General features: G+C 38.2%; 1 protein-coding gene across 3 annotated transcripts; it reads left to right on the top strand.

Moving 5' to 3' along the window:
* Positions 1 to 36: 36 nt before the first annotated feature.
* Positions 37 to 21,422, top strand: RXYLT1 (ribitol xylosyltransferase 1). Of its 3 annotated transcripts, XM_017520926.2 has the most exons (7): positions 139 to 367; positions 1,260 to 1,415; positions 2,802 to 2,965; positions 5,193 to 5,295; positions 16,589 to 16,903; positions 19,654 to 19,824; positions 20,983 to 21,422. In XM_017520926.2, exons 6-7 carry the CDS (start codon positions 19,691 to 19,693, stop codon positions 21,398 to 21,400), a joined length of 552 nt encoding a protein of 183 aa, XP_017376415.1. In that variant the 5' UTR covers positions 139 to 367; positions 1,260 to 1,415; positions 2,802 to 2,965; positions 5,193 to 5,295; positions 16,589 to 16,903; positions 19,654 to 19,690; the 3' UTR covers positions 21,401 to 21,422. The 3 variants fall into 3 exon arrangements, with proteins under 3 accessions (XP_017376413.1, XP_017376414.1, XP_017376415.1); XM_017520924.2 differs by lacking the exon at positions 2,802 to 2,965 and having other exon boundaries at positions 37 to 367; XM_017520925.2 differs by lacking the exons at positions 2,802 to 2,965; positions 16,589 to 16,903 and having other exon boundaries at positions 57 to 367; positions 20,983 to 21,417.
* Positions 21,423 to 26,322: the final 4,900 nt, after the last annotated feature.

Here is a 26,322-nt window from a genome sequence, read left to right as displayed (position 1 = left end):
GGCGGGGCCTGGGCAGAGGCAGTGGGCGTTCCCGGGGCGGGGCTGTGCCGGGGGCGGGGCGGAAAAGCCGCGGATGGGGACTGACCTGGGCCTGCGCCGGACGCCGCCGGGGCCGCGGTGGCGGTCGCGGCCTGGTGCTGCAGCTTCTCTTTCCTTCCGCTCTATGGCGGTGGCGGCCTGACTAGGAGCCGGAGTGGGATGCGGCTGACGCGGAAGCGGCTCTGCTCGTTTCTTATCGCTCTGTACTGCCTCTTCTCCCTCTACGCTGCCTACCACGTCTTCTTCGGGCGCCGCCGCCAGGCCCCGGCCGGGTCCCCGCGGGGCCTCAGGAAGGGGGCGGCCCCCGCAAGGGAGAGGCACGGTCGAGGTAGGACGTTGGCTGCAGCTTACCTAGCGCGCTGGCTCGGGAGGTCCAGGGCCGGGGTTGGTCGGAGCGAGCCGCGCAGCCGCGGACTCTGCTCTCAGGTCCGGGATTACCCGCCGGGCCTGAGACCCGCCCTGTCCCCTAAAGCCTCTCGAGCCAGCCCTGGGGTGGGGATTGAAGAATGGTCTTTATTCTTACCCGCATCTCAAAGGCCGTCCCCGCTCCCCAAGGGGGTGACAGGCGCGCAAGCCTTTCGAACACGTGTTAAAATCCAAGACGTCTCAAATGCCAGAGATTTGCGGGAATACTGGAAGGCCCCAAATCGCTGCAAGGTTTAAGACATCCGTTTCCATGTTGAAACAGAGCCTTCTCTAATTCTGCAGTGACCATAAGGCAGGCTTTACCTCCAAATTCTGGTCCCCTGTCCTGTGTTTTAACTTGTGTTAGGATCAGACTCAGCTTCTCTCTCCATTAGGAGTTTTGCACAATAGTATTTAAGACTGGTGGACACTACACTCTGAATTCAGGTTTTTTTATGCACAGGTTACCTGTATACAATGGATAAATAATTGCAAGAAAGCCTGTAACTTGATACATATTATCCATTTTTTTTTTAAATCTGGTTTTTGAAGGTTTTGTTTTTGTGAAGAGAATTTTCCTGTCTCAAGTTAGCATTTTATTTTCTAAGACCTTGCAGAGTAAAAAAGTTCAGTAAAAAATTGCTGATTTTCTTTTTTAATTGTGTGGGTATAACCAGTTTAAATTCATTTGCTCTATCTCTGAAAAATTAAAAGTTAGGATGAAATTAGAACTAACACTTAATGTAAATGATTTGAATTTATCTACAACTGTAATAATGCCTTACTGGTAAACACTGTTACTCTTTTTAAAACAGAACAGTCCACTTTGGGAAGTGAAGAGTGGAATCCTTGGGAAGGAGATGAAAAAAATGAGCAACAACACAGATTTAAAACTAGCCTTCAAATATTAAATAAATCCACGAAAGGAAAAACAGACCTCAATGTACAAATCTGGGGCAAAGCTGCCATTGGTAAGTTAATATGTAGAAGGAAGACATGTAAAACGCATTGTAAAATGTACCTTATTGATATGAAATTATTTTAATAATTTATCTCATAATTTGTTAATTAAGGCATCATATTTTTTTCTCACTTTTTGTCAATAATGCCTTTCTCCTTTCAAGTAGACAACATCTGTTTGCAAATGTACACCCATACATATTCCACTGTTGGTCTTTAGCAGAGCATAGCTTCATTTATCAATACAGTGAGTAGGCTGTATAGTGTCATTAGATTGCAATATATATGCAAACCGAATTTTCATGACTCTGTGTATTTTTTGGACCCTTGATACACAAGTACAAGATGCGGCCTCTGCCCTTGATGGCCAAAGACATTTGGGAAGCACTGAAGAGAACAAAGTTAAACAGTGTTCTTCATTGCAGGCCTATCTCAAGAGCCTTTAATATGACAGTGTTCATTGTATTAATATAGTATGTAGTTGATTAAACTTGATTGCCCACAGAAGCATTTTTGCTGTGAATATCATGAGAGTGTATTGTTCTAAGATATATATTATGCTCAATTAGAGAATGGGGCTATGAGGGTTAGAAGAGTCACAAAGAATTTAGTGACTTAGCAAGCGCTTTAGCCTTTGAACATGAGTTGGGTTTATGTACAATAAGGGGTATGGATGGAAAGTGCCAGATGAGACGAAAATGTACAGAGCATAGTGCTCTGCTCATGGTATTTCATAAATTCGTTCAGACTTACATACACATGTACATCCTTGAAAATTCCCACCAACCTCTAAATTTCAAGTACCTGAACCCAGGCCTTCAGCCATCAAGTTCTAACAATTTTTTTAAAATAAAGTCTCTAATACTAATTTTTTCTTTTAAATCTCAGATTTTTATTTCCAGACTTCTCTCTTTTCAATCTGATAAGTGCAAAGTGGTCAAGTGAATTTCATCAAATGCTACCTTTTTTTTTTTACACCTCTTCTGCAGGAATTAGGTATGAAAAAGAAAAAGAAAACACCTCTGCTGGCAGGAAAAATGTTACTTTCATCAGCCTATTCTCTAGGCACAGTTATAAAATACCAGTTATAGACATTCCCATTCAAAAAGGGGGAAAAAATGGAAGTAAAAAAGTATCACTTGTCCGAGCAATTTTGAAATCTAAATTCCATCTAAATGGCCAGCTCCATTAGATGATATTTCAGGCCTAGGAATAATCTGTGGCTTGTACAGCTTTGCCCTCTGGCATTTCAGCTACACTCCTAAAGTCATCTTTCCTTCTTCACAAAAAGTAGCACAAGTTTGCAGCTTAGTAATTTTATCAGCCTGTTGCCAGCTGGTAAAATTTTCAGAGCCCATCAGCCACCTTTCATTGTGACCTCTCTCTGTCTTTTTTAGTCCAAGCTGGCAGTGTTTCTGCTCACATAACATTCTGAAGAACCTTGTGGGCCTCCTGTGTATGTCACAGGATTCACTCCATTAGATGGGAAGCTCATCTACAGATCATTTCTGAGTAATCCCATCTTCATTCCTGGCTTCTGCTGAGATGGCTGAGGAAACCTGTAAGTCACATGTATAATCTCTTCAAAGAGATCTCTGTGTGAATGAATATTCAGATCTTCTGATCCTTCTGAGACACTAGCAAAAGGTTGTGCAGCCACATCCTTGGTCTTCTTTCTGGAACACCCTTTCCTGACAGTAAATCCAATTTTTCACCTGTTTTGCAATCTTAATGGTCCAAGAAGTTTCCAGATCATCAAAATCTGATTCCCTTTTGCCTAACAAATTTTTCCTTCAATCTCTTTCTTACATTTCACTAATCAGCAAGAAGAAACCAGTCCATACCTTTCACTTTGCTTGGAACCCTCCAGCTAGTTACTGAAGTTTATCACAAGTTCTGCTTTCCACATAACTGCAGGATACAATCCAGCTAAGCGTGTTACTATAATATAACAAGGATCCTCATCCTTCTAGTTTCTAATAACACATTTCTGATTTTCTTCTGAGCCCTGAGCAGCAATTTCTTTAATTTGTATATTCTAGGTATGGTTTCTCACGCCTGTAATCCCAGCACTTTGGGAGGCCAAGGCAGGTGGATCACTTGAGGCCAGGAGTTCAAGACCAGCCTGGCCATCATGGTGAAACCCAGTCTCTACCAAAAATACAAAAATTAGCCGAGCATTGTGGTGCGTGCCTGTAATCCCAGCTACTCAGGAGGCTGAGGCAGGTGAATCGCGTGAACCCGGGAGGTAGAAGTTGCAGTGAGCCAAGATCATGCCACTGCATTACAGCTCAGATGACAGAGCAAGACTGTCTCAAAAAAAAAAAAAAAAGCATATTCTTACCAACAATCTGCTTATGATCATTTAGATATCCTCTAAGACAAAGGTTTTCTCTACTTTGCCTTACTTTCTTGTGTCTTCACTAGCTGAGTCATTAAACTCCATATTTCTATCTGCAGTTTATTCAAGGCAGTCTAATCTAGGCTTTTAAAAATCATGTCCTCACAGTTCTCCCAGCCTTTCCCCATTACCCAATTTCAGAGTCATATCCGCATTTTTAAGTATTTGTTACAGTAGCACCCCATTTTCAGGTACCCTAATCTTAACTGCATAATCCACAGCATCCTATTGCAGCCATAACAAATTTCCACAAATTTAGTATCCTACCTTTCTGAAGGCAGAACTCTAAAATGTGAGGGGGCTGTGTTACTTTTAGAGGCTCTAGAGAAGAACCTGTTTCCTTTCCATTTAGAGTTTCCAGGGGCTACCGTATTCCTTCACTTAGAGCCCCACATCACTCTGACCTCTGCTTCCATCTTTACATATCCCTTTCCTCATTCTGACCCTCCTGCCTCCCTTGTGTGAGGACTCTTGAGATTACATAGGGCCCACCCAGATAATCCACGATAATCTCTTCACCTCAGCATCTTTAACTTAATCATATTTTAAAGTGTTTTGCCATTCAAGGTAACATATTCATAGATTCTAGAGATTAGAATATGGACATCTTTGCTGATTGGACAGGGAGAATTATTTAACCCATCACATTTGGAAAGCTTTATCTAATTGGCCACATTTTAAATGGTGATTTGGGTTTCCTTTAGTACCAGGGTACAATGTGAGTGGAACAAAATACATCTCTGAGTGTAACCAAAACAGGGTTCCCTGAGGTGTTGTATGGTCTCCATATTGCCTCACTGCTCTCTTCTACCCTTAGAGCTTTCATTCAGGTGAAATCATGATAAAACAGGGGCTGCCATAAAGACAAGGATGTAGTGGCATTTGTCTGTGAGGGGATCATGCATTCAGAGATACGTGTTCAAGTGAGGAGGAGGTAATATACCCTTGACATATTAATATATGTAAATACCTGAGCTCCTCTGGCTCCATTTGGCACAAAATGGCAACTCCCCCTAAGTTATAAAAATAGTTCTAATCATACAGTAGTTTACTTTGTAATATAATACATTTCATTTCAGAAAAAGACAGGTAGTAAACATCCAGACAAATTAGGGGGTTCTCAAATCTAGAGTAGGAGAGGTCTTTAATATTAACTCACATTTTGCCACATTTTACACACTGACAGCTTCTGAACTGTGTCTCTCATTAGCTGCCATGTTGATGATTTGGAGCTGTTGCTTACTAGCACTGCCTGCCAAAGACTCAAAGAGGAGGAGTTCTGGTTTTATAGTCTATGAGTAAACGAACAGAAAATAAACTTGTCTCATGCACCAGAGTAGATAAGATAGTAAATTGTTCTGATTTTGTTTTTGTTGTTGATTACCAGGATTATATCTCTGGGAGCATATTTTTGAAGGCTTACTTGATCCCAACGATGTGACTGCTCAATGGAGAGAAGGAAAGTCAATTGTAGGAAGAACGCAATACAGGTATTAGTTATGTTAGTTGTGCAACATTAATCTTTGATATCTTGCTCTACAATATTTTATATAAATACAAGAAAAATAAGAGAAAATATATTCATAAAAATATTTCTATTTCAACTTGTAAAGAAGAGGGAAGTAAATCTCATAAATATGTATTCATAGTTAAGCTTACTTGGACCTCTTCTTATGAAACTGGATATAACAGAATATTCCTTTTTTGGCATCATGTGTCTCTTTTATTTTTATCTAATTATATGGAAAAGTTCATGGTCCACACCTTACATCATTTGAATAGTGACAACCATTTAAAACATTCTGTATCTTGGAGGAATAATATGTAAACTTAAAAGTATTTTCATTTTTCTCTTTCATATAATAGTCATGTTCACTTTTTAAAATATTTAGGTGGTATCAAAGCTGTTGCTATCACTTTTCAGATTGTTATTAAAACAAATTTGATGAGTTCTATCAGGATGTAATGGTATAGATTACCATTTTCCTGAAATTTTATATATATATATATTTTAGATTTACTAAAACCAGTGTATAGCTTAGACTTTTTTGGCCTTTTTACGTAACTTCTATCTGTGACTGCATATTTTCTGAGTGTTTTTAATATGTTAGGATTATTTTATTTAGGAAAACTATAATTTTATATGAAATGCTATTTTATCAGATTTTGCTTATTAAAACTTTAGTTTTAAATGTTTATTTTATATAACAATTATATTATTGGGGGAAAGTGTGAACTACGTTTTTGGAATATTCTGAATCCTTTATTGTCATTTCACCAATGTTCATAGAATCGTATCTTCACCAGAAGTAGATGCCATGTCAGGAAACCACCTTGTTTGCTCATTCATAAAACGCAACTCCTCATCTGTTAAAGTTTTATCATGAGATTGCAGCAATTCAGTCAGATCTTCAGGTTCCACTTCTAACTCTACTTTGTTTTTGCCATTTCTACCACATCTGCAATGACTTCCTCCACTTAAATCTTGGACTCCTCAAAGTCATCCATGAGAGTTTAAATCAGCTTCTCCCAAATTCCTTATAATGTTGATATTTTGACCTCATCCCATGAATCATGAATGTTCAGGGTATCCAGAAGGTTGTCAGTTTGCCCAGACCCATCAGAGGAATCACTGTGGCAGCTGTAGCCTTATAAAAAGTATTTCTTTTGTTGTTGTTATTTGTTTTTTGTTTTTTTTTTTTTGAGACAGAGTCTTACTTTGTTATCCAGGCTGGACAGCAGTGGCGCAATCTCAGCACACTGCAACCTCCACCTCCTTGGTTCAAGTGATTCTCGTGCCTCAGCCTCCCAAGTAGCTGGGACTATAGGCTGGCGCCACCAAACCCAGCTAATTTTTGTATTTTTAGTAGAGATGGGGTTTCATCATGTTGGCCAGGCTGGTCTCGGACTCCTGACCCCAAGCAATCCACTCGCCTCAGCCTCCCAAAGTGCTGGGATTACAGGCATGAGCCACCATGCCTGGCCAAAAAGTATTTCTTAAATGAGACTCGAAAGTCAAAATTACTCCTTGATCCATTGGCTGCAGAGTGGATATTTTGTTAGCAGGTATGAGGACATTAATCTCCTCTGCATCTCCATCAGAGCTGTTGGGTGACCAGGTGCATTGTCACTGAGCAGTAATATGTTGAAAGGAATCTTTTTTTTCTGAGCAGTACTTCTCAACAGTAAGCTTAAAATATTCAGTAAACCATGCTGTGAACAGATGTTGCTGTCATCTAGGCTTTGTTTTTCCATTTATAGGGCACAGGCAGAGTAGATTTAGGTTAGTTCTTAAAGGTCCTGGGATTTTCAGAATGATAAATGAGCACTGGCTTCAACTTAAAGTCACCAGCTACATTTAGCTTCTAATAAGAGTCCTTTGAAGCTTTGAAGCCAGGCATTGACACTTCTCTCTAGCAATGAAAGCCCTAGATGTCTTCTCCTGATATAAAGCTGTTTCATCTGCACTGAAAATCTGTTGTTTAGGGTAGCCACCTTCATCAATGATCTTAGCTAGATCTTCTGGATAACTTGCTGCAGCTTCTACATTAGTACTTGCTGTTTCACCTTGCACTTTTATGTTACAAAGATAGCTTCTTTCCTTAAACCCCATGAATCACCCTCTGGTAACTTCCGACTTTTCTTCTGCAGCTTCCTCAACTTTCTCAACCACCATATAATTGAAAAGACTGGAGGCCTTGCTCGGGATTAGGCTTTGGCTAAGGGAATGTTGTGGCTGGTTTGATCCTCTATCCAGACCATTAAACCTTTCTACATATAAGCAATAAGACTGTTTCACCTTCATGTCATTCATTGTTCACTGGAGTAGCACTTTTTACTTCAAGAACTTTTCCTTTGCATTCCCACCTTGGCTGTTTGGCACAAGAAGCCTAGCTTTCAGTTTGTCTCAGCTTTCAACATTCCTTCCTCACTAAGTTTATTTCTAGCTTTTGGTTGCAAGCCTGTCCAACTCGCCTTATTTTGTTGTTGTTATTCTGTTTTGTTTTGTCATAGGCTTTTAGCAGCCTGAAGCCATGGCTTTTAGTTTCTTTAGTAATAAGCAGAAAAGAGGGATAAGGAAGGGGCTTTACTGGCCCAACCAGAAACAGAAACCAAGAATCCATGACTGTATTCTTTCCCTTGGACACTCCTGAAAGTGAGAGACTTGCAACTCTTCCTTTCACCTGAACACTTAGAGGGCATTATAGGGTTATTAATTGGCCTAATAGCGTTATGTTTCAGAGAATAGGGAGGCCCAAGGAGATGGGGAGAAATCGGGGAACACTGGTTGGTGGAGCAGTTAGACCCCACAAACAGCATTTATCTATTAAGTTTGCCATCTGTATTAATCTTTTTTCATCCTGCTGATAAAGCCTGGGCAATTTACAAAGAATGAAGTTTAATGGACTCACAGTTCCACATGGCTGGGGAGGCCGCACAATCATGGCAGAAGGTGAAAGGCATGTCTCACATGGTGGCAGACAAAAGAAGAAAGCTTGTGCAGGGAAACTCCCCTTTATAAAACCATCAGATCTTGCAAGACTTATTCATTGTCACGATAATAGCATGAAAAAGACCCGCCCCCATGATTCAGTTACCTCCTACTGGGCACCTCCCACAACACAGGAATTGCGGGAGCCACAATTCAAGATGAGATTTGGGTGGTGGCACAGGCAAACAATATCATCGTCTCATAGTGAGCACATGCTACTGGAAAAATGGTACCAATAGAAGTGCTTGACTGGGGGTCACCACAAACTTTCAATTTGTAAAAAATGCATTATTTGCAAAGTACAATAAAGTGAAGCACAGTAAAATAAGGTATACTGGTATTACGGCCAGATAGTAATACCATTTCCTCTTAGGATTTAAGATAACTATATTCAAGGAAGGTCACCATTATATGAGATTTTTATAAACAGCCTGTTAAAGTTTTAGGTTCTTGAAAAGTAGCATATTTATCAACAATTAATAAACTTTTATGAAATTGCAAGTTTTGAGTTGCATCAGCTATATGGGTACCAACTTAAGTGTTTCCATACATTCACCATCCTTATTTGACCAAAAGTGAATCAGAAGTAATGGCTTACCTTGAAGATATTGAAAGAATTTCTAAGTATTGTTAAGATACTTGTTGAAAAGAAGTATAAATACATTTTGTTTAAATAAACAGATGAGCTTATGTCATTTAATAGTAGCCTTAAGACAATTCTAAGACAGAAGTAGAAAGGGTATCATCAGCGTTCCAGGGCTCATCAGGCTCAGGAATGCTAATTTTCATCAACACATAGGTCCAAAGAATGTATTCCAGCATACCAAATAAATGATACAGAATGGAAAGAGAGCTGTCAGTTAGGCCATGCATTTGTATTGGTTTGACTGACACTTTCTTTCCATACAGGCAGGCTACAAGTGATAACCAGTTAAATGAGGGTTGATTACTTATGGAACCATAAAATGGGATTTAATTATATGTAGTGCTTTTAACTGTTTCAGAAAGACAGAAATATGACTCCTTGTTCACCACTGAATCAGTAACATCATCCATAGGCTGTGCTCAGAATATGAATGCATGAATACATACAGGCTTAACTGAACTTCTGGATGAGGCTGATGAAGCCCCATCACCTGTGGGCAGTGTAGCATGTGACTGAGTTATTGAAAGCACAGACTCTGAAGCCAGACTATCTTAGTTCAAATTCTTTTATTTTTTTGAGACAGAGTCTTGCTCTGTTGCCCAGGGTGGAATGCAGTGGCGCCATCTTGGCTCACTGCAACTTCTACCTCCCAGGTTCAAGCAATTCTCCTGCCTCAGCCTCCCAAATGGCTGGAATCCCAGGTACCCACCACTACAACTGGTTTTTTTTTTTTTTTTTTTGTATTTTTAGTAGGGACAGGGTTTCACCATGTTGGCCAGGCTTATCTTGAACTCGTGACCTCGTGATCTGCCCACCTTGGCCTCCCAAACTGCTGGAATTACTGGTGTGAGCCACCATGCCTGGCCTAGTTCAAATTCTTGTTGTGTCACTTTGCTGTCTGACCTTGGGCAAGTTTCTTAACCTTTCTGTTTCAGTTTCCTCAAGTTTAAGGCAAATAACAGTTCGTATTTCACAAGATTATTCCAAAGATTAAATGTGTTAATAAATTACAGGGCTTAGAATAGTATCTGACACATAGTAATCACTGTAGAAGTCTTGCTGCTATTTTATTATTTTTAGTGTTACTTAACTAAGTACTGCAACATCTTCCTAGCTAGAGCAGTTCCCCTTTTTCTGTTTCCATTACCGTCTCATATCCCTCCATCATATACCTGCCCACAAATGCCTCATTGATACATTCTTTATATTAATATGTTCAATTAAGTTTTGAGCTAGCCTGAGAGCTATTCTGTCTCTTGAAGGAACTTTGCCTACCACCACTCATATCCATCATCTGTTGATTTATAGTTTAATCTCAGAGGACAACTTTATTTTTAATTTCTTAGGAGTACCCTTACTTCTACTCTTCATGGCTTTTGCTTATCCCCCAAAAGACTGCCTTCAGAATCTTATAATTTCTGTGTATAGTCATTCCTACAGGCTATATAAATGTCTACCCATCTGGTAAAACAAAAAGGTAAATCATAAATTAATAATTCATTGTTATCAAGATTCAATTATAATATGTCCAATAAGCATCTGCTATTTATGAAAGAGATTACCTTATTTCCAAAGATCATGGTAGAATAAAACATGTCAGATAGCATTTTTAGAATGTCCAGACATTACTTTTATAAGACATTAGCTCACTGTGAGTGAAAGCTTTTATAGAAAACACTAATGGTTACTGACATGGCATTTAGGTTGAATGCTGGAGCATTAATCAGTGCATGTCCCAAATAAAATTTTCATTGGCAAACAAAAAATAGTTTTTCAAAATGTCACATTTATTCTTCTAATGTTAAAATATCCTTTAAAAAATAGTGGTGATAGTGATGGCTGATGCTTATAAAGAGCTATGTGCCAAACAGTTCTATATACTTAATAACTTTTAATTTGTTGAATCCTTACCACAACCCTATGAAGTATCATTGTTTAAATTTTGCAAGTTAGGAAACTAAGACACAAAGAGATTAAAGAACTTGCCCAAAGCCACAAACTAGTGATTATAACAAATAACATCCTATTTTTACATAGCTCTTACTATGCGTGAGACATTATTCTCAGTGCTCACAGGATCCATGAGGCAGGTGCTGTGCTTTTCCTTGTTTTACAGATAAGGAAATTGAGCACTGAAAGGCTAAGTACCTGGCCTAAGTTTACACACTTCTAATTAGTGGATAAAGCCAAAAGTCAAGCACTACACTCTTGAATAAAGTAAGAGACAGTCAGGAGATTTTTATTTGTTAATGTCTTAAAAAATTGGTGACTCTATATTGGTCCCTAAAGGTCACTGTCAGTTTTTTTTTAATAAATGGAATCTTAAAATCTAAGAACTGATGAACTAAGCAGTGTCCTAGAGTAGCAACTCTGAGTTCACACCTTATCCAGTGTAATATTTAAAAACCTTCTTTGTTTAAAAAATGCACTGTTTTGATACATTTTTGGTTTGTCAGAAGAGAAGTGCTGAAACTCTTTCTCTCATCACTCCTGTTCAGCCAATGTCTCCACCCAAGCCCATGTAGTCAAGATAAAGAAAGGAGAAATTGCCAGCTCTTGGCCCTTATGCCTCTTCAAAGATTAATGAGCATTCAGGCTGCTTAGAAGGCTTCCAGCTTAGCAGAGAAAACACTGAGGCACACAGTCTTGTCCCAGCTGTGCTGCTGGTGTGCTACGAGATTTCCCAGCCTTGTGGGGTCTTACTGTCTTATTTTAAAATAGAAAGAATCCTGAGTCAACAAGAAGTGGTTGCAATGTTCCAGGAGCTTTTATAGATATTAGCTCAGTGAATTTTAATCTTCACAACCACCCTGTGTGGCTGGTGGTATTACTCATATTTTGCAGATGAAAACCTTGATGTTCTGAGAGATTTAATGACTAGTAAAGATGGGATTGAACCATGGTCCTCCCTTTAACATGATAGATGAGTCCACATCATCTAGAAGTCACCTCCAATGTTAAATATATTCGATTGCATGATTTCATGTTGAATTCTTTTCTTGCTATGTTGCCCAGACTCGAGTGCAGTGACTGTTCACAGGCAAGATCATAGCATACTACAGCCTCGAACTCCTGGGCTCAAGAGATCCTCCCACCCCAGCCTTCTGAGTAGCTAGGAATATAAGTATGCAACTCTGGCCTGGCATCATGCTGAATTCTTAAAAGGGGTCATTTTTAGAGATTCTTTTGATGCTTTGGGTCTAGAATTATTTTCCTAATCTGCTACAACCTAGTTATAACCTTATCTTGACTTTTAAATGTTTTCAGATTTTAATATCCTCTTTATGGTAATTTAATTACCATTTTGCCATAATCCCTTTTATCTATTATTTAACTTTTGCATATCGAATGTGCCTAATTCTTTATTATCTTTTAATGTTTTAAATTTTTTTAATTGTGTGATTTTTCAGGGCTGTGTTTACTACTTAGTGAATTTCAGGCACAAGGTGCACAGTGCATGTAGATACTTGCAGGGTTCTCTGATGCTTTTGCCTACACAGACAAAATTAATAGCCCACTTTTGGTATGCTCATAATTTTGAAAAAAAGAGTGAAGTGCTGCAATAAGAGTATACCTGATGTGTGAAATTAGAAGCAAGTAAAAACATTATTTTTCTCCCCTAAATCTAATATATATTATTTCTACAATAGAAATTAATCTGTTGGTGATACATTTAGGAGATTTTATATGCTTAGGAAACTAAAACTGCCTTTAGCTGCAGGTAAGCTACCTAAACAATAGCAGAAACAGAGAGGAGTGAGGTGGAAAACAATCATTTATGACCAAAAGGAATAAGAACTTAGCTGTCTTTGAAAAGATAAGTTTCATTCACATAGGATAGTAATTATATTATTTTCTCTTCAGAACACAATTTCTCATAGAATGAATCATAAATAGTCTGAATGAACACTGAATAATTTTTTTTTAGGTTTATCACCCTTACCTAAAAAGAACTTTGGGATAGATAAAAATTAGAACATCAAGTAAACAACTTCCTACAATACCAAAAACTACTTAAGAGAAATGCTATTGCTTGAATCAGTCATGGGCTGATGACTCATCTCTTAAATTAGACCTCAACTACAGAGCAAAGAGATCCTTGCTTGGAGGGTCATATATAAGAGAAAGGAAGTCACCATCAGTGAAAGGACTTTCTTGTAGCCTTTAAGTGATAACCTTTTGTCTTACTGATACATTCTAGTAGCATTCTCTGGGGCCAGCCAAATCCAGCTAACATGAACTCGAAAATGCGCCATCATAGGTAGACGATTCACAATTGGAGGTCTAGCCCTTACTACCATTTCCTCTCTCTGTTGATGTGTAGCTGTTGTAGGATACTCAGATCTCTATTATAGTCCACTGTGTTCTGTTCATAGGAAATGGTTTCTCCACAGTTCTTGTTCTCAGTTTCTAAGTTGTCAGCTATATTGCTTAAAACTTTGACCACCAACATATCATTGCTCCCTAGCTTTGGAAAATGTATTTATACAAGTATTAAATGCATAATTCTTCAAAAATTAAAATATTAAATAAATGCAGAGATCAGAGTATCCAATAATTCATTTTCTACCAAGTAATTGTTGAGCACCTTCTAATTTAGTTTCCCCTTTTCTCCTTCCCAGTCTATGGAAATGGGCATTAATGTCTCCTTGCAAACTCAAATGAACTAATAGCTGAAGGGGGTAGTGGATTTATTTATAAAGTTATTAATTTATGTACTGCTTAGAGCAACAAAAGTAATATTCCTAAAGGGCCTTTCAGCTGGGCACAGTGGCTCACCCCCATAATCCCAGCAATTTGGGAGGCCAAGGCAGGAGGATCACTTGAGCTTAGGAGTTTGAGGTCAGCCTGGGCAACATAGTGAGACCCCATCTTTTTTCACTTAAAAAATTTTTTAAAAATAAAATAGAGGACCTTTCCATAGTTTTCACTATAGTAGACTAAATAAATATCTAATTTGTCACCAAAATATGCGAAAGCAAGATCTAACAATAACTTCACCTGGGAAGTAAAAAATATCTGTACTTTGGTGTGTTAATATATGGGTGACAGAACAAGCTGCAGATGGGACTAAAAATTTTATTTTTAAAGTATCAAAACATAGCCTGGGTATGGTAGCTCCCACGTGTAACCCCAGCACTTTGGGAGGCCAAAGCGGGCAGCATGTTTGAGCTCAGGAGTTTGAGACCAGCTTAGGCAACATGGCGAAACTATGTCTCTATAAAAAATGTAAAAATTAGTGCCTGTAGTCCCAGCTCCTTGGGGGACTGAGGTGGGAGGATAGCTTGAGCCTCGGAGGTCAAGGCTGCAGTGAGCTATGATCACATGACTGCATTCCTGCCTGGGTGACAGTGAGACCCTGTGTCAAAGAAAAAAGAAGAATTGGACATACTAGCTGACACCTGGAATCCTAGCACTTTAGGAGGCTGAGGTAGGAGGATTGCTTGAGCCCAGGAGTTCAAGACCAGCCTAGGAAACATGGTGAAACACTGTCTCTACAAAAAAAACACAAACACTGTTTGTGCATGGCAGCATATACCTGTAGTCCCAGCTGCTAGGGAGGATGGCATGAGTCCATGAGATCAAGGCTGTAGTGAGCCTAGATTGCACCTCTGCACTCCAGCTTGGGTGACAGAGCAAGACTCTGTCTCCAAAAATATATATATATATATTTTATATATATTAAAATATAAAATTTGGGCTATTTCTATGTTTGTAACACCTTTCCTTAATGATTAGAGCTGAATTTATAGGCTATGTCATTCAAAATGTATAATAATTGAACCCAATTATAAATATAAGGCCAGACTCATTTCTCCTCTATTTGAGCATTTATGTATATGAACTTTAATCTACAGCCACTTAAACTGCTAATATTTAAATATACCCAAATTATTTCCTATAAAATTATGACATAGTTGTTTTTTAATGTCTTAATTTTTTAACTTATTTTTGAAATAATTTTAGACAAAATATTGCAAAAATGGTACCAAAAAATTCCCTTATACCTTTTACCCAGATTCCTCAAATGCTAACATCTTATATAATCACAGTATAATTATTTTCAGGAAAATACCATTGATACAAAACTATTATCTAATTTACAGATATTCACATTGCCACTACTAGCCCTTTTCTGGCCCAGTTTCCAATCTAGAATCACACAGTGTGCTTAGTTTCATATCTCCCTGGCTTTACCCAGTCTGTGACAGTTTCTCAGTCTTTGTTGACCTTGTGACTTATGAAGAGTACTGTCCATTTATTTTGTAGAATGTTCTTTAGTTTGGGTTTGTCTGATGTTTCCTTACAAATAAATTGAGGTTATATATTTTGGTTCAGAATACCTCAGAAGCAACATTGTGTCATCCTCAATGTCATACTTGTTCCCATTACCGATTCTGTTTAACTTTGATCACTTGGCTAAGGTGCAGTCTGCCTGGTTTGTTCACTGTAAAATCACTGTTTTTTCCTTTGTGATTAATTATTTTACTAGGAGATTCTCTGGGACCATGTAAATAACCTGTTTCTCAATATGATTACAAGGTGCCAGAGTATCTCCTTTCACCCACAAATTTTAGCATACACATAAATACCCAAAGACAAATAATAAGACAAATGCCATTCATTGAATCAGTTATCAGCTGATTATTCATCTCTTAAATTAGGCCTCATCTTCAGGGCAAGGAGTAAAATGTTTAGTAGTCTTAAACGTTTCGATTTCAAGAAGCAAAAGTAAAAAGAGCACATAATTTGAATGTGATGAATTATTGTGGAACAAAGAATTAAATTTTTTGTTATATGCAAATAAATACATTAAAAAAAAAAAGAAAACCTCATAAAAATCCATTTATAATGCCATGCTCCATTTCTCAGTTTGTCAACACTTCCTCATCCATTGATTCAGATGAAGAGTATAATAGCAGCTCACACCATAAAAGGGTGGAGAACTACTAACTTTAAACACCTTTCTGGTTTGAACTATACCATTATTTTACAGAGTTCCATGCTATTCAATTTTGTTTCTTTGCTGAAGAGTTTAAATTGTAGCCAGCATTTATTTTTGGTGTGGTTAAAAAACAAAACAAAAAAAAAGGTCAGGCATGGTGGCTCATGCCTGTAATCCCAATACTTTGGGAGACTGAGGCAGGTGGATTGCTTCAGCCAAGGAGTTCAAGACCAGCCTAGGCAACATGGTGAAACCCTATCTCTACAAATAAATATAAATTGCTGGGCATGGTAGCCCACACCTATAGTCTCAGCTCCTCAGGAGGCTGAGGTAGGAGGATCACCTGAGCCAGGGAAGTTGAGGCTGCAGTGAGCCAAGATTGCACTACTGCACTCCAGCCTGGGCTACAAGAGTTGAGACCCTGCCTAAAATCTAAAAAAAAAAACTACCACATTTTGTATTATCATATGCAAGTTGATCTGTCTACAACCAAAGCTTACCATTAATCTAGAGCTATGCCCCATCATTCATTCAGATTTATTCCAAAGAAACTGTATTATAGAAATTTTATTTCTAGAAAGAATATGGATTAAGTCTCATTATAGATTTTGTATAAAATGATGAAGAATTTCTGATACCAAATACCTTTGTTCAGGCTTTGTTGTTTGTCTCTTGTTTTTGTTGTGTTGTTTTTAACAGCTTCATCACTGGTCCAGCTGTAATACCAGGATACTTCTCCGTTGACGTGAATAATTTGGTACTCATTTTAAATGGAAGAGAAAAAGCAAAGATCTTTTATGCCACCCAGTGGTTACTTTATGCACAAAATTTAGTGCAAATTCAAAAACTCCAGCATCTCGCTGTTGTTTTGCTTGGAAATGAACATTGTAATAATGAGTGGATAAATCCATTCCTCAAAAGAAATGGAGGCTTCGTGGAGCTGCTTTTCATAACATATGACAGCCCCTGGATTAATGACGTGGATGTTTTTCAGTGGCCTTTAGGAGTAGCAACGTAAGTACAAAATATGATTAAACATTTTTAGGCACTAACACCTGAATTTCTGAACCAGGAAGATTTATTCACAATTGTAATAAATTTAGTTCTTCTGGGATTATTGAGGCCAGGTACAATCTTAGAGATAAAAATAGTGTGTGGTCTCATGCCTCAATAACAATTATGATGTTTTTAGAGTATTTTGTTATTTTATAAGGAATGAGTTACTTTTTTTGTTTTAAAACCCCAAGGCATAGGATGGATTTTTCAAGCTTATTAGGAGTGCCATAAAATATATATTTAGCAGAGAAATGGCAGACTTTTTTTTTAAAAAACAATGGTAGTATCTATATAATTTATAGTTTTAAAAAATGTAATATTATTATATCAGGAATATACTGTAACATTTGGGACTGGTTGAATTTATACAAATCCTTTCTATAAAAGGAGGGATTAATTAAATAATAGCTCAGGTTTCTCAAGATACATTTTTTTAGGCCGGGCACAGAGGCTCGATGCTTGTAATCCTAGCACTTTGGGAGGCCAAGGCAGGCAGATCACTTGAGTCCAAAAGTTCAAAGACAGGTTGGGCAACATGGCAAAATCCTCTCTACAAAAAAAAAAAAAAATGCAAAAATTAGCAAGGCGTGGTGGCACGTACTTGTAGTCCCAGCTAGTCAAAAGGTTGAGGTGGGAAGATCACTTAAGCCCAGGAGATTGAGCTGAGATTGCACCACTGCACTCCCACCTGGGCCACAGAGTGAGATGAGACTGTGTCTCAAAAAAAAAAGATATAGTCTTTCTCCAGCTATAAAATGGAAAACATATATTTTTATCTTTCTTTTAATAGAATGTTTTTAATTAAGAGCAAGTTGATTTTAAGGTAAGTTGCCACTAGCATATAAACCTCCTGAGAGGAGGGATTTTTGTCTCTTTTGTTCACTTCTCTAGCCACAGAACCTAACAGCACCTGCACAGAGTAGACATTCTGTATTTGTTGAGTAGATAAATTATGAAAAGTCTCACTGACATGATTTTTTAATCGTACATTCATTATTCATTATTCTGTCACTGGTTGCTGGATGTGGCTTAGACTGCTGCCTAGTTAGCGACACAGTCACCAGCACAGTAATGATATATATTCCCAGGCCTATTCCTATAGCATCTCGACTCAGTAGATTTGGGGTAGGGCCAGACAAAAAGGTTTTTGTTAAGTAAAGCCAGCTTTAAAACCCTCTTAAAAATCTATTTTTTGAGCAGAGCCTGCATTTGTAAAATGTTTTCATATAGTATAAGATGGAACCTCTTGATAAGCATGGCGTTCTTGCACTAGGCCAGTATATTTCTTATATAGGTCAGTGGTTCTCAACCAGGGGGCATTTGGCAGTATATGGAGACTTTTTTTTTTTTTTTTTTGAAACGGAGTCTTGCTCTGTCACCCCAGCCGGAGTGCAGTGGCATGATCTCGGCTCACTGCAACCTCTGCCTCCCAGGTTCAAGTGATTCTTCTGCCTCACCCTCCCAAGTAGCTGGGATTACAGATGGGCACCACCACTCCTGGCTAATTTTATATTTTTTGTAGAGATGAGGTTTCACCATGTTGGCCAGGCTGGTCTTGAATTCCTGACCTCAAGTGATCTGCTTGCCTCAGCTTCCCAAAGTGCTGGGATTACAGGCATGAGCCACTGTGTCTGGCCTGGAGACATTTTTGATTGTCACAACTGGAGGGAAGAGATTGTCACAACTGGTAGCTAGCAGGTAGAGCCCATGGATGCAGCTGAACACCCCACAACATATAAGACAGCCTCCACAAGAAAAAATTAACCCAAATGTCAGTAATGTTGAGGTTAAGAAACCCTGTTACATACTGTTAGATAAAATTTTGTTCTCATGTTAAGGTTATATTTCAGGTACACAGTTTAATCCCTGGTATTTCCAAATGCCCATAAAAATAGGTCACTTGCAACAAGACTCTCCTGTATGGCATACTGTGTTTTTTTCTGTCAGTTCATTTTAATCTACTTGAAAAGCCCTTGGGATTAATTTTTAGAGCCCTTTGCAATAGCAAAATATATACTCTTTCCTTTTTTTAATTGACAAATAGTAATTGTATATGTTAATGGGGTACAGATGATGTTTTGAAATGTTTGCAATCGAGAATGCTTAAATCAGACTAATAAATCCATCACCTTACATACTTAACAATTTTAGTGGTGAAAACATAAAATGTTTTAGCAATTTTGAAATATACAGCACATTATTATTTATTATAGTCACCCTATTCTGTGTGATAGATCACTAAAGCTTATTCCTCCTGTCCAACTGAAACTTCATACTCTTTGATCTACATCTTCCTTTTCCCCATCCATCTCCCTCTTCTGGAGTTTTCTGTAATATTTTCATCACCTGCCTAAAACACTGCTTAAATCACAATCATTATGAGTACAGAAGAGTCTTTATACTTTGAAGGTTTTGAATGTAACATGCCTAACAGCTGCAGATGGGTAATGCAAGTTAAAGAATGTCAAAAACAAAGAACTTTAGGTACAAAATTTCTATAACAATTTTGTAAGAGATGTCAATATGAAATTCATTTTTTTAAAGTCAGATTCAGGGACTTTTCCAAAGTATGCATGGAAGACTACAATTTGAGATTTAGAAATCACATTTTAAACCTCTTCTTTATACTTGCTACCTAAGAGGCTGGGTTATGGGGATTTTTGCCAATTCGATATCCTATATTAACTCATGTGTATTCATTTTTATAGATATAGGAATTTTCCTGTGGTGGAGGCAAGTTGGTCAATGCTGCATGATCAGAGGCCATATTTATGTAATTTCTTAGGAACGATTTATGAAAATTCATCCAGACAGGCACTAATGAATATTTTGAAAAAAGATGGGAACGATAAACTTTGTTGGGTTTCACCAAGAGAACAGTAAGTTCTATGCTTATTTAATTCATTCATTTTGTTCTCTAGTCTGAGAGTTGCTTTGTGGTTTCCAAAGAAGCATTGTTCTCTATTTGCACCAGTCTTTCCCCAGAAGATACATTAGTAATTAAAACTGTGAAAAGACTGGGTTGTACACATTTTAAATAGGGAGAACCTCCTATGGCTGTAGTCCATCTTGAAGAGGAATACTGGTAACTGTCATTTGCAAATTTCAGTTGTTAAGGTTTCCTCAATAATATTTGTTAGTCACACAGAAGATTATAAATGCCACTAGATTCTTAGGTTCATCCCTGAGATGATATGCAGTGGACCAATTCAATGTTCTAAGACCAGTATGCAATACCTCTCACATATTCAGGAATTCAGGAACCTGAAACCATCTTCAGGACGGGGACCTTGTATTCTTCTTCCGTGAATCCCCAGATCTAACATAGGACTTTGCACAAGGGGGCCTAGGATAAATGGTGAGTGGATGAATGGTTGGATAGGGAGACTCAGTAGGGTTAAATTTCTTCTTTTATGTAGTAACCAAAAAACAGGTATTTAAGGAGTGAAGGAAGTAAATGTGCGATCATTTTTTTGTTTTTAAATAGGCAAGTCAAGTTTTCAAATAAAGTATAAGGCAGAGTCACCAGGGAAGTAATGCCTTAAAAATGTCTAGTTAGGTCTGGAATTTATTTTACTTTTTAAATTATAGCAGGTACTGTCTTCTAGAATGTGTAATTCCTAACTTTATTGCTAATGTAATCATATTCATTCAGTCAACATTTACCAAGCAATTGCTATATGCCAGAAACTGTTTACCCACAGTAAATACAACAGCAGTAAACAAAACAATCAAAGTCCATGTCCTCCTGTCACTTAAACGATTGTTGGAGGAGACAAGCAAGTAAAATATATTGTGTCAGAAGATGATAAATGCCCTATAAAAATTAAGCAGAAGAATGACACAGAGAGGGCTTGGGTGTTTTTGGTGGAGCATTTGCTATTTTGGAATAGCCAAGGAAGGCATTCAATAGAAGGTTATATTTATGCACAGGCCTTAAGAATGTACACAGGTGAGTCTTATGTATGTCTGGGAGAAGACTATTCCAGACAGAGGGAAGATAAAATGAAAACTGCATTGTTTTTCTGATTTTCTAGGTGGCAGCCTCAGGAAACAAATGAAAGTCTTAAGAATTACCAAGATGCCTTGCTTCAGAGTGATCTCACATTGTGCCCTGTCGGAGTAAACACAGAATGCTATCGAATCTATGAGGCTTGTTCCTATGGCTCCATTCCTGTGGTGGAAGACGTGATGACAGCTGGCAGCTGTGGAAACACATCTGTCCACCACAGTGCTCCTCTGCAGTTACTGAAGTCCATGGGTGCTCCCTTTATTTTTATCAAGAACTGGAAGGAACTTCCTGCTGTTTTAGAAAAAGAGAAAACTATAATTTTACAAGAAAAAATTGAAAGAAGAAAAATGTTACTTCAGTGGTATCAGCACTTCAAGACAGAGCTTAAAATGAAATTTACTAATATTTTAGAAAGTTCATTTTTAATGAATAGTAAAAGTTAACTTAAATATCTTTTTGACCTAAGACGTGATTTTTAAAATCATTTTGACTACTGGGTGTATGTGTGTTTGTGTATGTATGTATTGATAGATGTTCTTTAAGGTACCCTTGTAAACTGTAGATTATGTATGTCACACTGACCATGTACTCCCTTACTGGGCCACTCCTGTGTACAAGCAAAAAATGTAGTTAAATTGTTACTGAGATTCACTTCTACGTAGTTGAATGATTCAACATTTACCAACTATTCTCACCCATTTAAACCCACTCTATAAAATGGGGCTTCAGGGGCTGGGGTTATTGAAACAGTTGGGGAGGTGGAGCTATGTCTGTCAAAGGATACAAAATTTCAGTAACACAGGAGGAGTAAGTTCAGGAAATCTATTGTACAACATGGTGACTATAGTTAATGACAATATATTGCATTCTTGAAAAATGCTGAGAGTGGATGTTAAGTGTTCTCACCACAAAACTGTGAGGTAATGCATATGTTAATTAGCTTTAGTCAATCAACTATATACTTCAAAATATATTGTACATAGTAAATACATACTATTTTATCTGTCAATTTATAAAGAACTACCAGAAGACAGACAAACCCACTCTAGGACACAGCATTACGTAGTTGAAAGACCAGGTTTTGGAATCAGACAAAACCTGTGTTAAAACATTGCTTCTGCACCTTCTAACCAAGGACCTTGGGCAAGCCACCTAAGCATTCTGAGTCTTACTTCCTTTTCTTATAAAATGGAGATAATTTATCTCACAAGTTTGGTTGGAAATATGAAATATAAAGTACCTCGTGTGTGTGTGTGTGTGTGTGTGTGTGTGTGTGTGTGTGTGTATTACACACTAGGTACATACACTAGGTACTTTATATATGTTGGCCAGGTGGGTATTAAACTCCTGACCTCAGGTGATCCACCTGCCTTGGCCTCCCAAAGTGCTGGGATTACAGATGTGAGCCACCATGCATGGCCAGAAAAATATTTTCTTATAAATTTAGTGTAGCCTAAGTATACAGTGTTTTATAAAGTCTACAGTAGTTTACAGTAATGTCCTAGATCTTCACACTCACCACTCACTCAGAGCAACTACCAGGCCTGCGAGCTCCATTCATAAGAACTCTACACAGATGTGCCATTTTAATCTTTTACATCATATTCTTACTGTACCTTTTCTATGTTTAGCTACACAAATACTTAACATTTATGTTACAGTTGCCTACAGTATTCAGTATAGTGACATGCTGTACATAGAGGTTTGCATCTGAGGAGCCATAGCCTACACCATGCAGCCTAGGAGTATAGTAGGCTATACTATTCAGGTTTGCATACATGCACTCTATGATGTGTTGAATACAGTGAGTTCCTCTTCAAAGGTTCCACTTTTCAACTCCTTCATTCTTTGTTCTCTATTTTCAAAGCCTAACTTCCTTAATCCTTGTGCCTCCTTGCCCCTAGTTACAATAAACAACCTTCCAGTCATTCCCACTCTATAACCCACATCCGTTCCCAATCTGTAACCCATATCTGTTCCTTATTTGACACTCTTAGTTCTGAAACTGCTCTTCTCACCACTGTAGTCCCCACCCCTGCTCCATTTGAAATAGCCAATCGAGATCAGCTTAGATTGTGTAGTCTGACTCCAATGAGGACCAGACACAGTAGCAGGGACTGGCTGAATTAGGGATAGAAACCCCTTCTCTCTTTTGTTTGGTGTGCTCTTGCACTGGCCAAAAGTACAAGCAGCACTTTTCTGCAGAAGTAAATTTGCCTTGCTGAGAAATCCTTTATTTGAGTGCTCATTTTCTTTTCAACTCTGAGCTCTTATTTCCAACAGATGTTTGCATGACAAAATCATGTAAGGATGTATTTCTTAGGACATATCCCTGTCATTAACCTACTCATGGCTGTAGATCTTTAGTATGCTCAGAAAGAATTAGAGTCCTGCTTGCTGTAAGTTGTCTGGCAAATGACTTGGCATCCTCAGTGTGTTATAGGTCCTCAAATGGCTCTTTTAGCCCCACCTAGATGTCTTTTGGGCACTTAACCCACTTAACTAAAACTGTATTCATTGTCTTCTTCCAAAATACACACACACACAAATCTATTTCCTCTCATTTAATCTCTATAAATGGTTTCACTAGTTATTTCCCAAGCTACAATCTGTAACATATTTCTCCCTGTTCCTCCAATTAATCACCAAATTCTGTGCCTTTTACCCCCAAGTCTTCCTAGAATAAGGCCTCTCCCTCCATCCCCACCACCTCTCCCTCATTTTCAGACCACAACTGTGTCTTCCCTGCCTCTTAATTCTCAGCCCTGCCTTAGTTTCATGGGTGCAAGTTAATCATTTCCAATTTCAACAAACTTTAAATCTGAAATGTCACGTTCATTGAAAGAAAAATGCCATAAAATAATAGGTCAGGCTCGGTGCCTTGTGCCTTGTAATCCAGGAGTTTTGAAAGGCCAGTGCAGGAAGATCACTTGAGGCCAGGAGAGCAAGACCAGCCTGGGTAACATAGTGAGACCCATCTTTACAAAAAAAAAATCTTTAATTAGTGAAGCGCTGTGGCATGCAGCTATATTTCCAGATACTTGAGAGGCTGAAGCAGCAATGAGCAATGTTCACACCACTGCACTCCAGCCTGAGTGACAGAGTGAGATCCGTCTTTTAAAATGAAGAAAACATACATACATACTCCTAAAACATAAGTACTATCAGGTCACAATCCTAATTAAAAGCATCTGTGGCATTTTGTTGCCTATAATATAATCTTTTTTTTTCTTTTTGAGACAGACTCACTTTGTTGCCCAGGCTGGAGTACAGTGGTGCAATCTTAACTCACTGCAACCTCCACCTCCCAGGTTCAACAAGCAGTTCTCCTGCCTCAGCTTCCTGAGGGATTACAGGCATGTGCCACCAAGCCTGGCTAATTTTGTATTTTTAGAGGAGATGGAGTTTTTACCATGTTGGGCAGGCTGGTCTCAAACTCCCTACCTCAAGTGATCCACCTGCTTTAGTCTCCCAAAGTGCTGGGATTACAGGCATAGGCCACCACATCCAGCTAAAATTAACATTTTATAAATTGTTATTACAAGATCCTTCACAATCTGACTCAACTTATTTCTCCAGTCTTGTCTTCTTCCACCCCTCAACAAGTGCTCTAGCCTTCCCTCATTATATGTTCAGTAAACATGCTCTCTTGGGCACTTTTATATAAGCTTTTTTCTCTTCTAGAATAAAAATGTGTCATCCATACCACTTTTAGTAGCTAATTTGTTTCATTCAGTTACTGAACATATTTGTTAGTCTACCTCCTTCCACTGTAATATAAAACTCTAGCAGAAAAGAAGCTTTGAACATTTTTTTCACCTTTATTGTGTATAAGCCACTGTAATTTTAAGTCTCTAACAAAGCAATGGAATCTATATCATAACAAAAACATCCAAACATATTTTTGAGGTATTATATTCTAAAAGTATGTGTTAATCAACATGATGCCAGGAAGGTGTTTCTATACCGTGAGTGAATTCTTACTTCACAACAGAGACTATGTTTTGTCCTAGAGTAAAAGAATGAATCAAACAACTCTCCCTTTTATTTCTAACAATGAAGCTGAAGAACTTAAATAGCACCCTTGCTTTAACACTCAAAGATTTAAATTGATGAAATCTGTCAAGCATGGTGACTCATGCCTGTAATCCCAGCAGTTTTAGAGGCCGAGGCAGGCAGATCGCTTGAGCTCAGGAGTTCAAAACCAGCCTGGGCAACATGGTGAAACCCCAACTCTACAAAAAATACTAAAGTGTTGAGTATGGTGGCACATGCCTGCAGTCTCAACTACTCGGGAGGCTAAGGTGGCATGATCACTCGAGCCCAGGAGGTCGAGGCTGCAGTGAGCCATGATCGTGCCACTGTACTTCACCCTAGGCAACAGAGCAAGGCCATATCTGAAAAAAAATTATATTAATAAACTCATGAAATCTTATACTGTTTTTCAAATTTATATTTTATTTAGGCAGATTTTTAAATAATAAAGTAATATTTTTTCAGGTAGTAAATTTCTACCACAAAAACAATTTGATGTTACTGAGATTAATTACAAATTGAAGAAACTATCAGGTGTTGCATAAAAAAATCTTACCTATGAGATATATTATTTGATCTGCAAAATAATTTGAGATTTAAAGCCATAACTAGTAAGTAGAACTTCTAAAATATAAAGTTTACTACCGTATCAACAATTTCTAACATAAGAAGTTTATAAATGTAAAACGACAGCTTAAACGTCTATGAAAAATCAGTATTCACAAGCATCACGAATTATTGATATTTAATCATTTGTTACCATGAAAACAGTAATTAAAACACTATTTTTTTTTTTTTAATACGGAGTCTCTGTCACCCAGGCAGGAGTACAGTGGCACAATCTCAGTTCACTGGAAACTCCACCTCCTAGGTTTAAGTGATTCTCCTGCCTCAAACTCCTGAGTAGCTGGGATTACAGGTACACGCCACCACGCCTGGCTAATTTTTCTATTTTAGTGGAGACAGGGTTACACCAAGTTGATCAGACCAGTCTGGAACTCCTGACCTCAAAAGATCCTCGGCCTCCCAAAGTGCTGGTGTAGGGACGCCTGGCTAATTTTTCTATTTTTAGTGGAGACGGGGTTACACCATGTTGATCAGGCCAGTCTGGAACTCCTGACCTCAAAAGATCTACCCACCTGAGCCTCCCAAAGTGCTGGGATTACAGGTGACCGACTGCACCCAGCCTAAAACACTACGTTAAGGTCTGTAGAGGCTTGCTTGAGCTCAAAACTTCGAGGCTGCAGTGACTTATGATTGCATCAAGGCACTCAAGTCTGGGCTACAAAATTAGATCTTGTCTCATATATATACACACACACATATATAT

The sequence above is a fragment of the Cebus imitator genome, unplaced genomic scaffold (assembly GCF_001604975.1).
Source record: "Cebus imitator isolate Cc_AM_T3 unplaced genomic scaffold, Cebus_imitator-1.0 Scaffold911, whole genome shotgun sequence".
Classification (NCBI taxonomy): domain Eukaryota; kingdom Metazoa; phylum Chordata; class Mammalia; order Primates; family Cebidae; genus Cebus; species Cebus imitator.
This window is presented reverse-complemented; position numbering and strand designations above follow the sequence as displayed.

Bases quoted from the DNA above. Each gene is read 5' to 3' on its own strand.
- RXYLT1 (XM_017520924.2), top strand. From the start codon at position 199: ATGCGGCTGACGCGGAAGCGGCTCTGCTCGTTTCTTATCGCTCTGTAC. The intron at 5,296-16,588 runs GTATTAGTTATG...TGTTTTTAACAG, and splicing joins GTAGGAAGAACGCAATACAG to CTTCATCACTGGTCCAGCTG. The intron at 16,904-19,653 runs GTAAGTACAAAA...TCATTTTTATAG, and splicing joins TGGCCTTTAGGAGTAGCAAC to ATATAGGAATTTTCCTGTGG.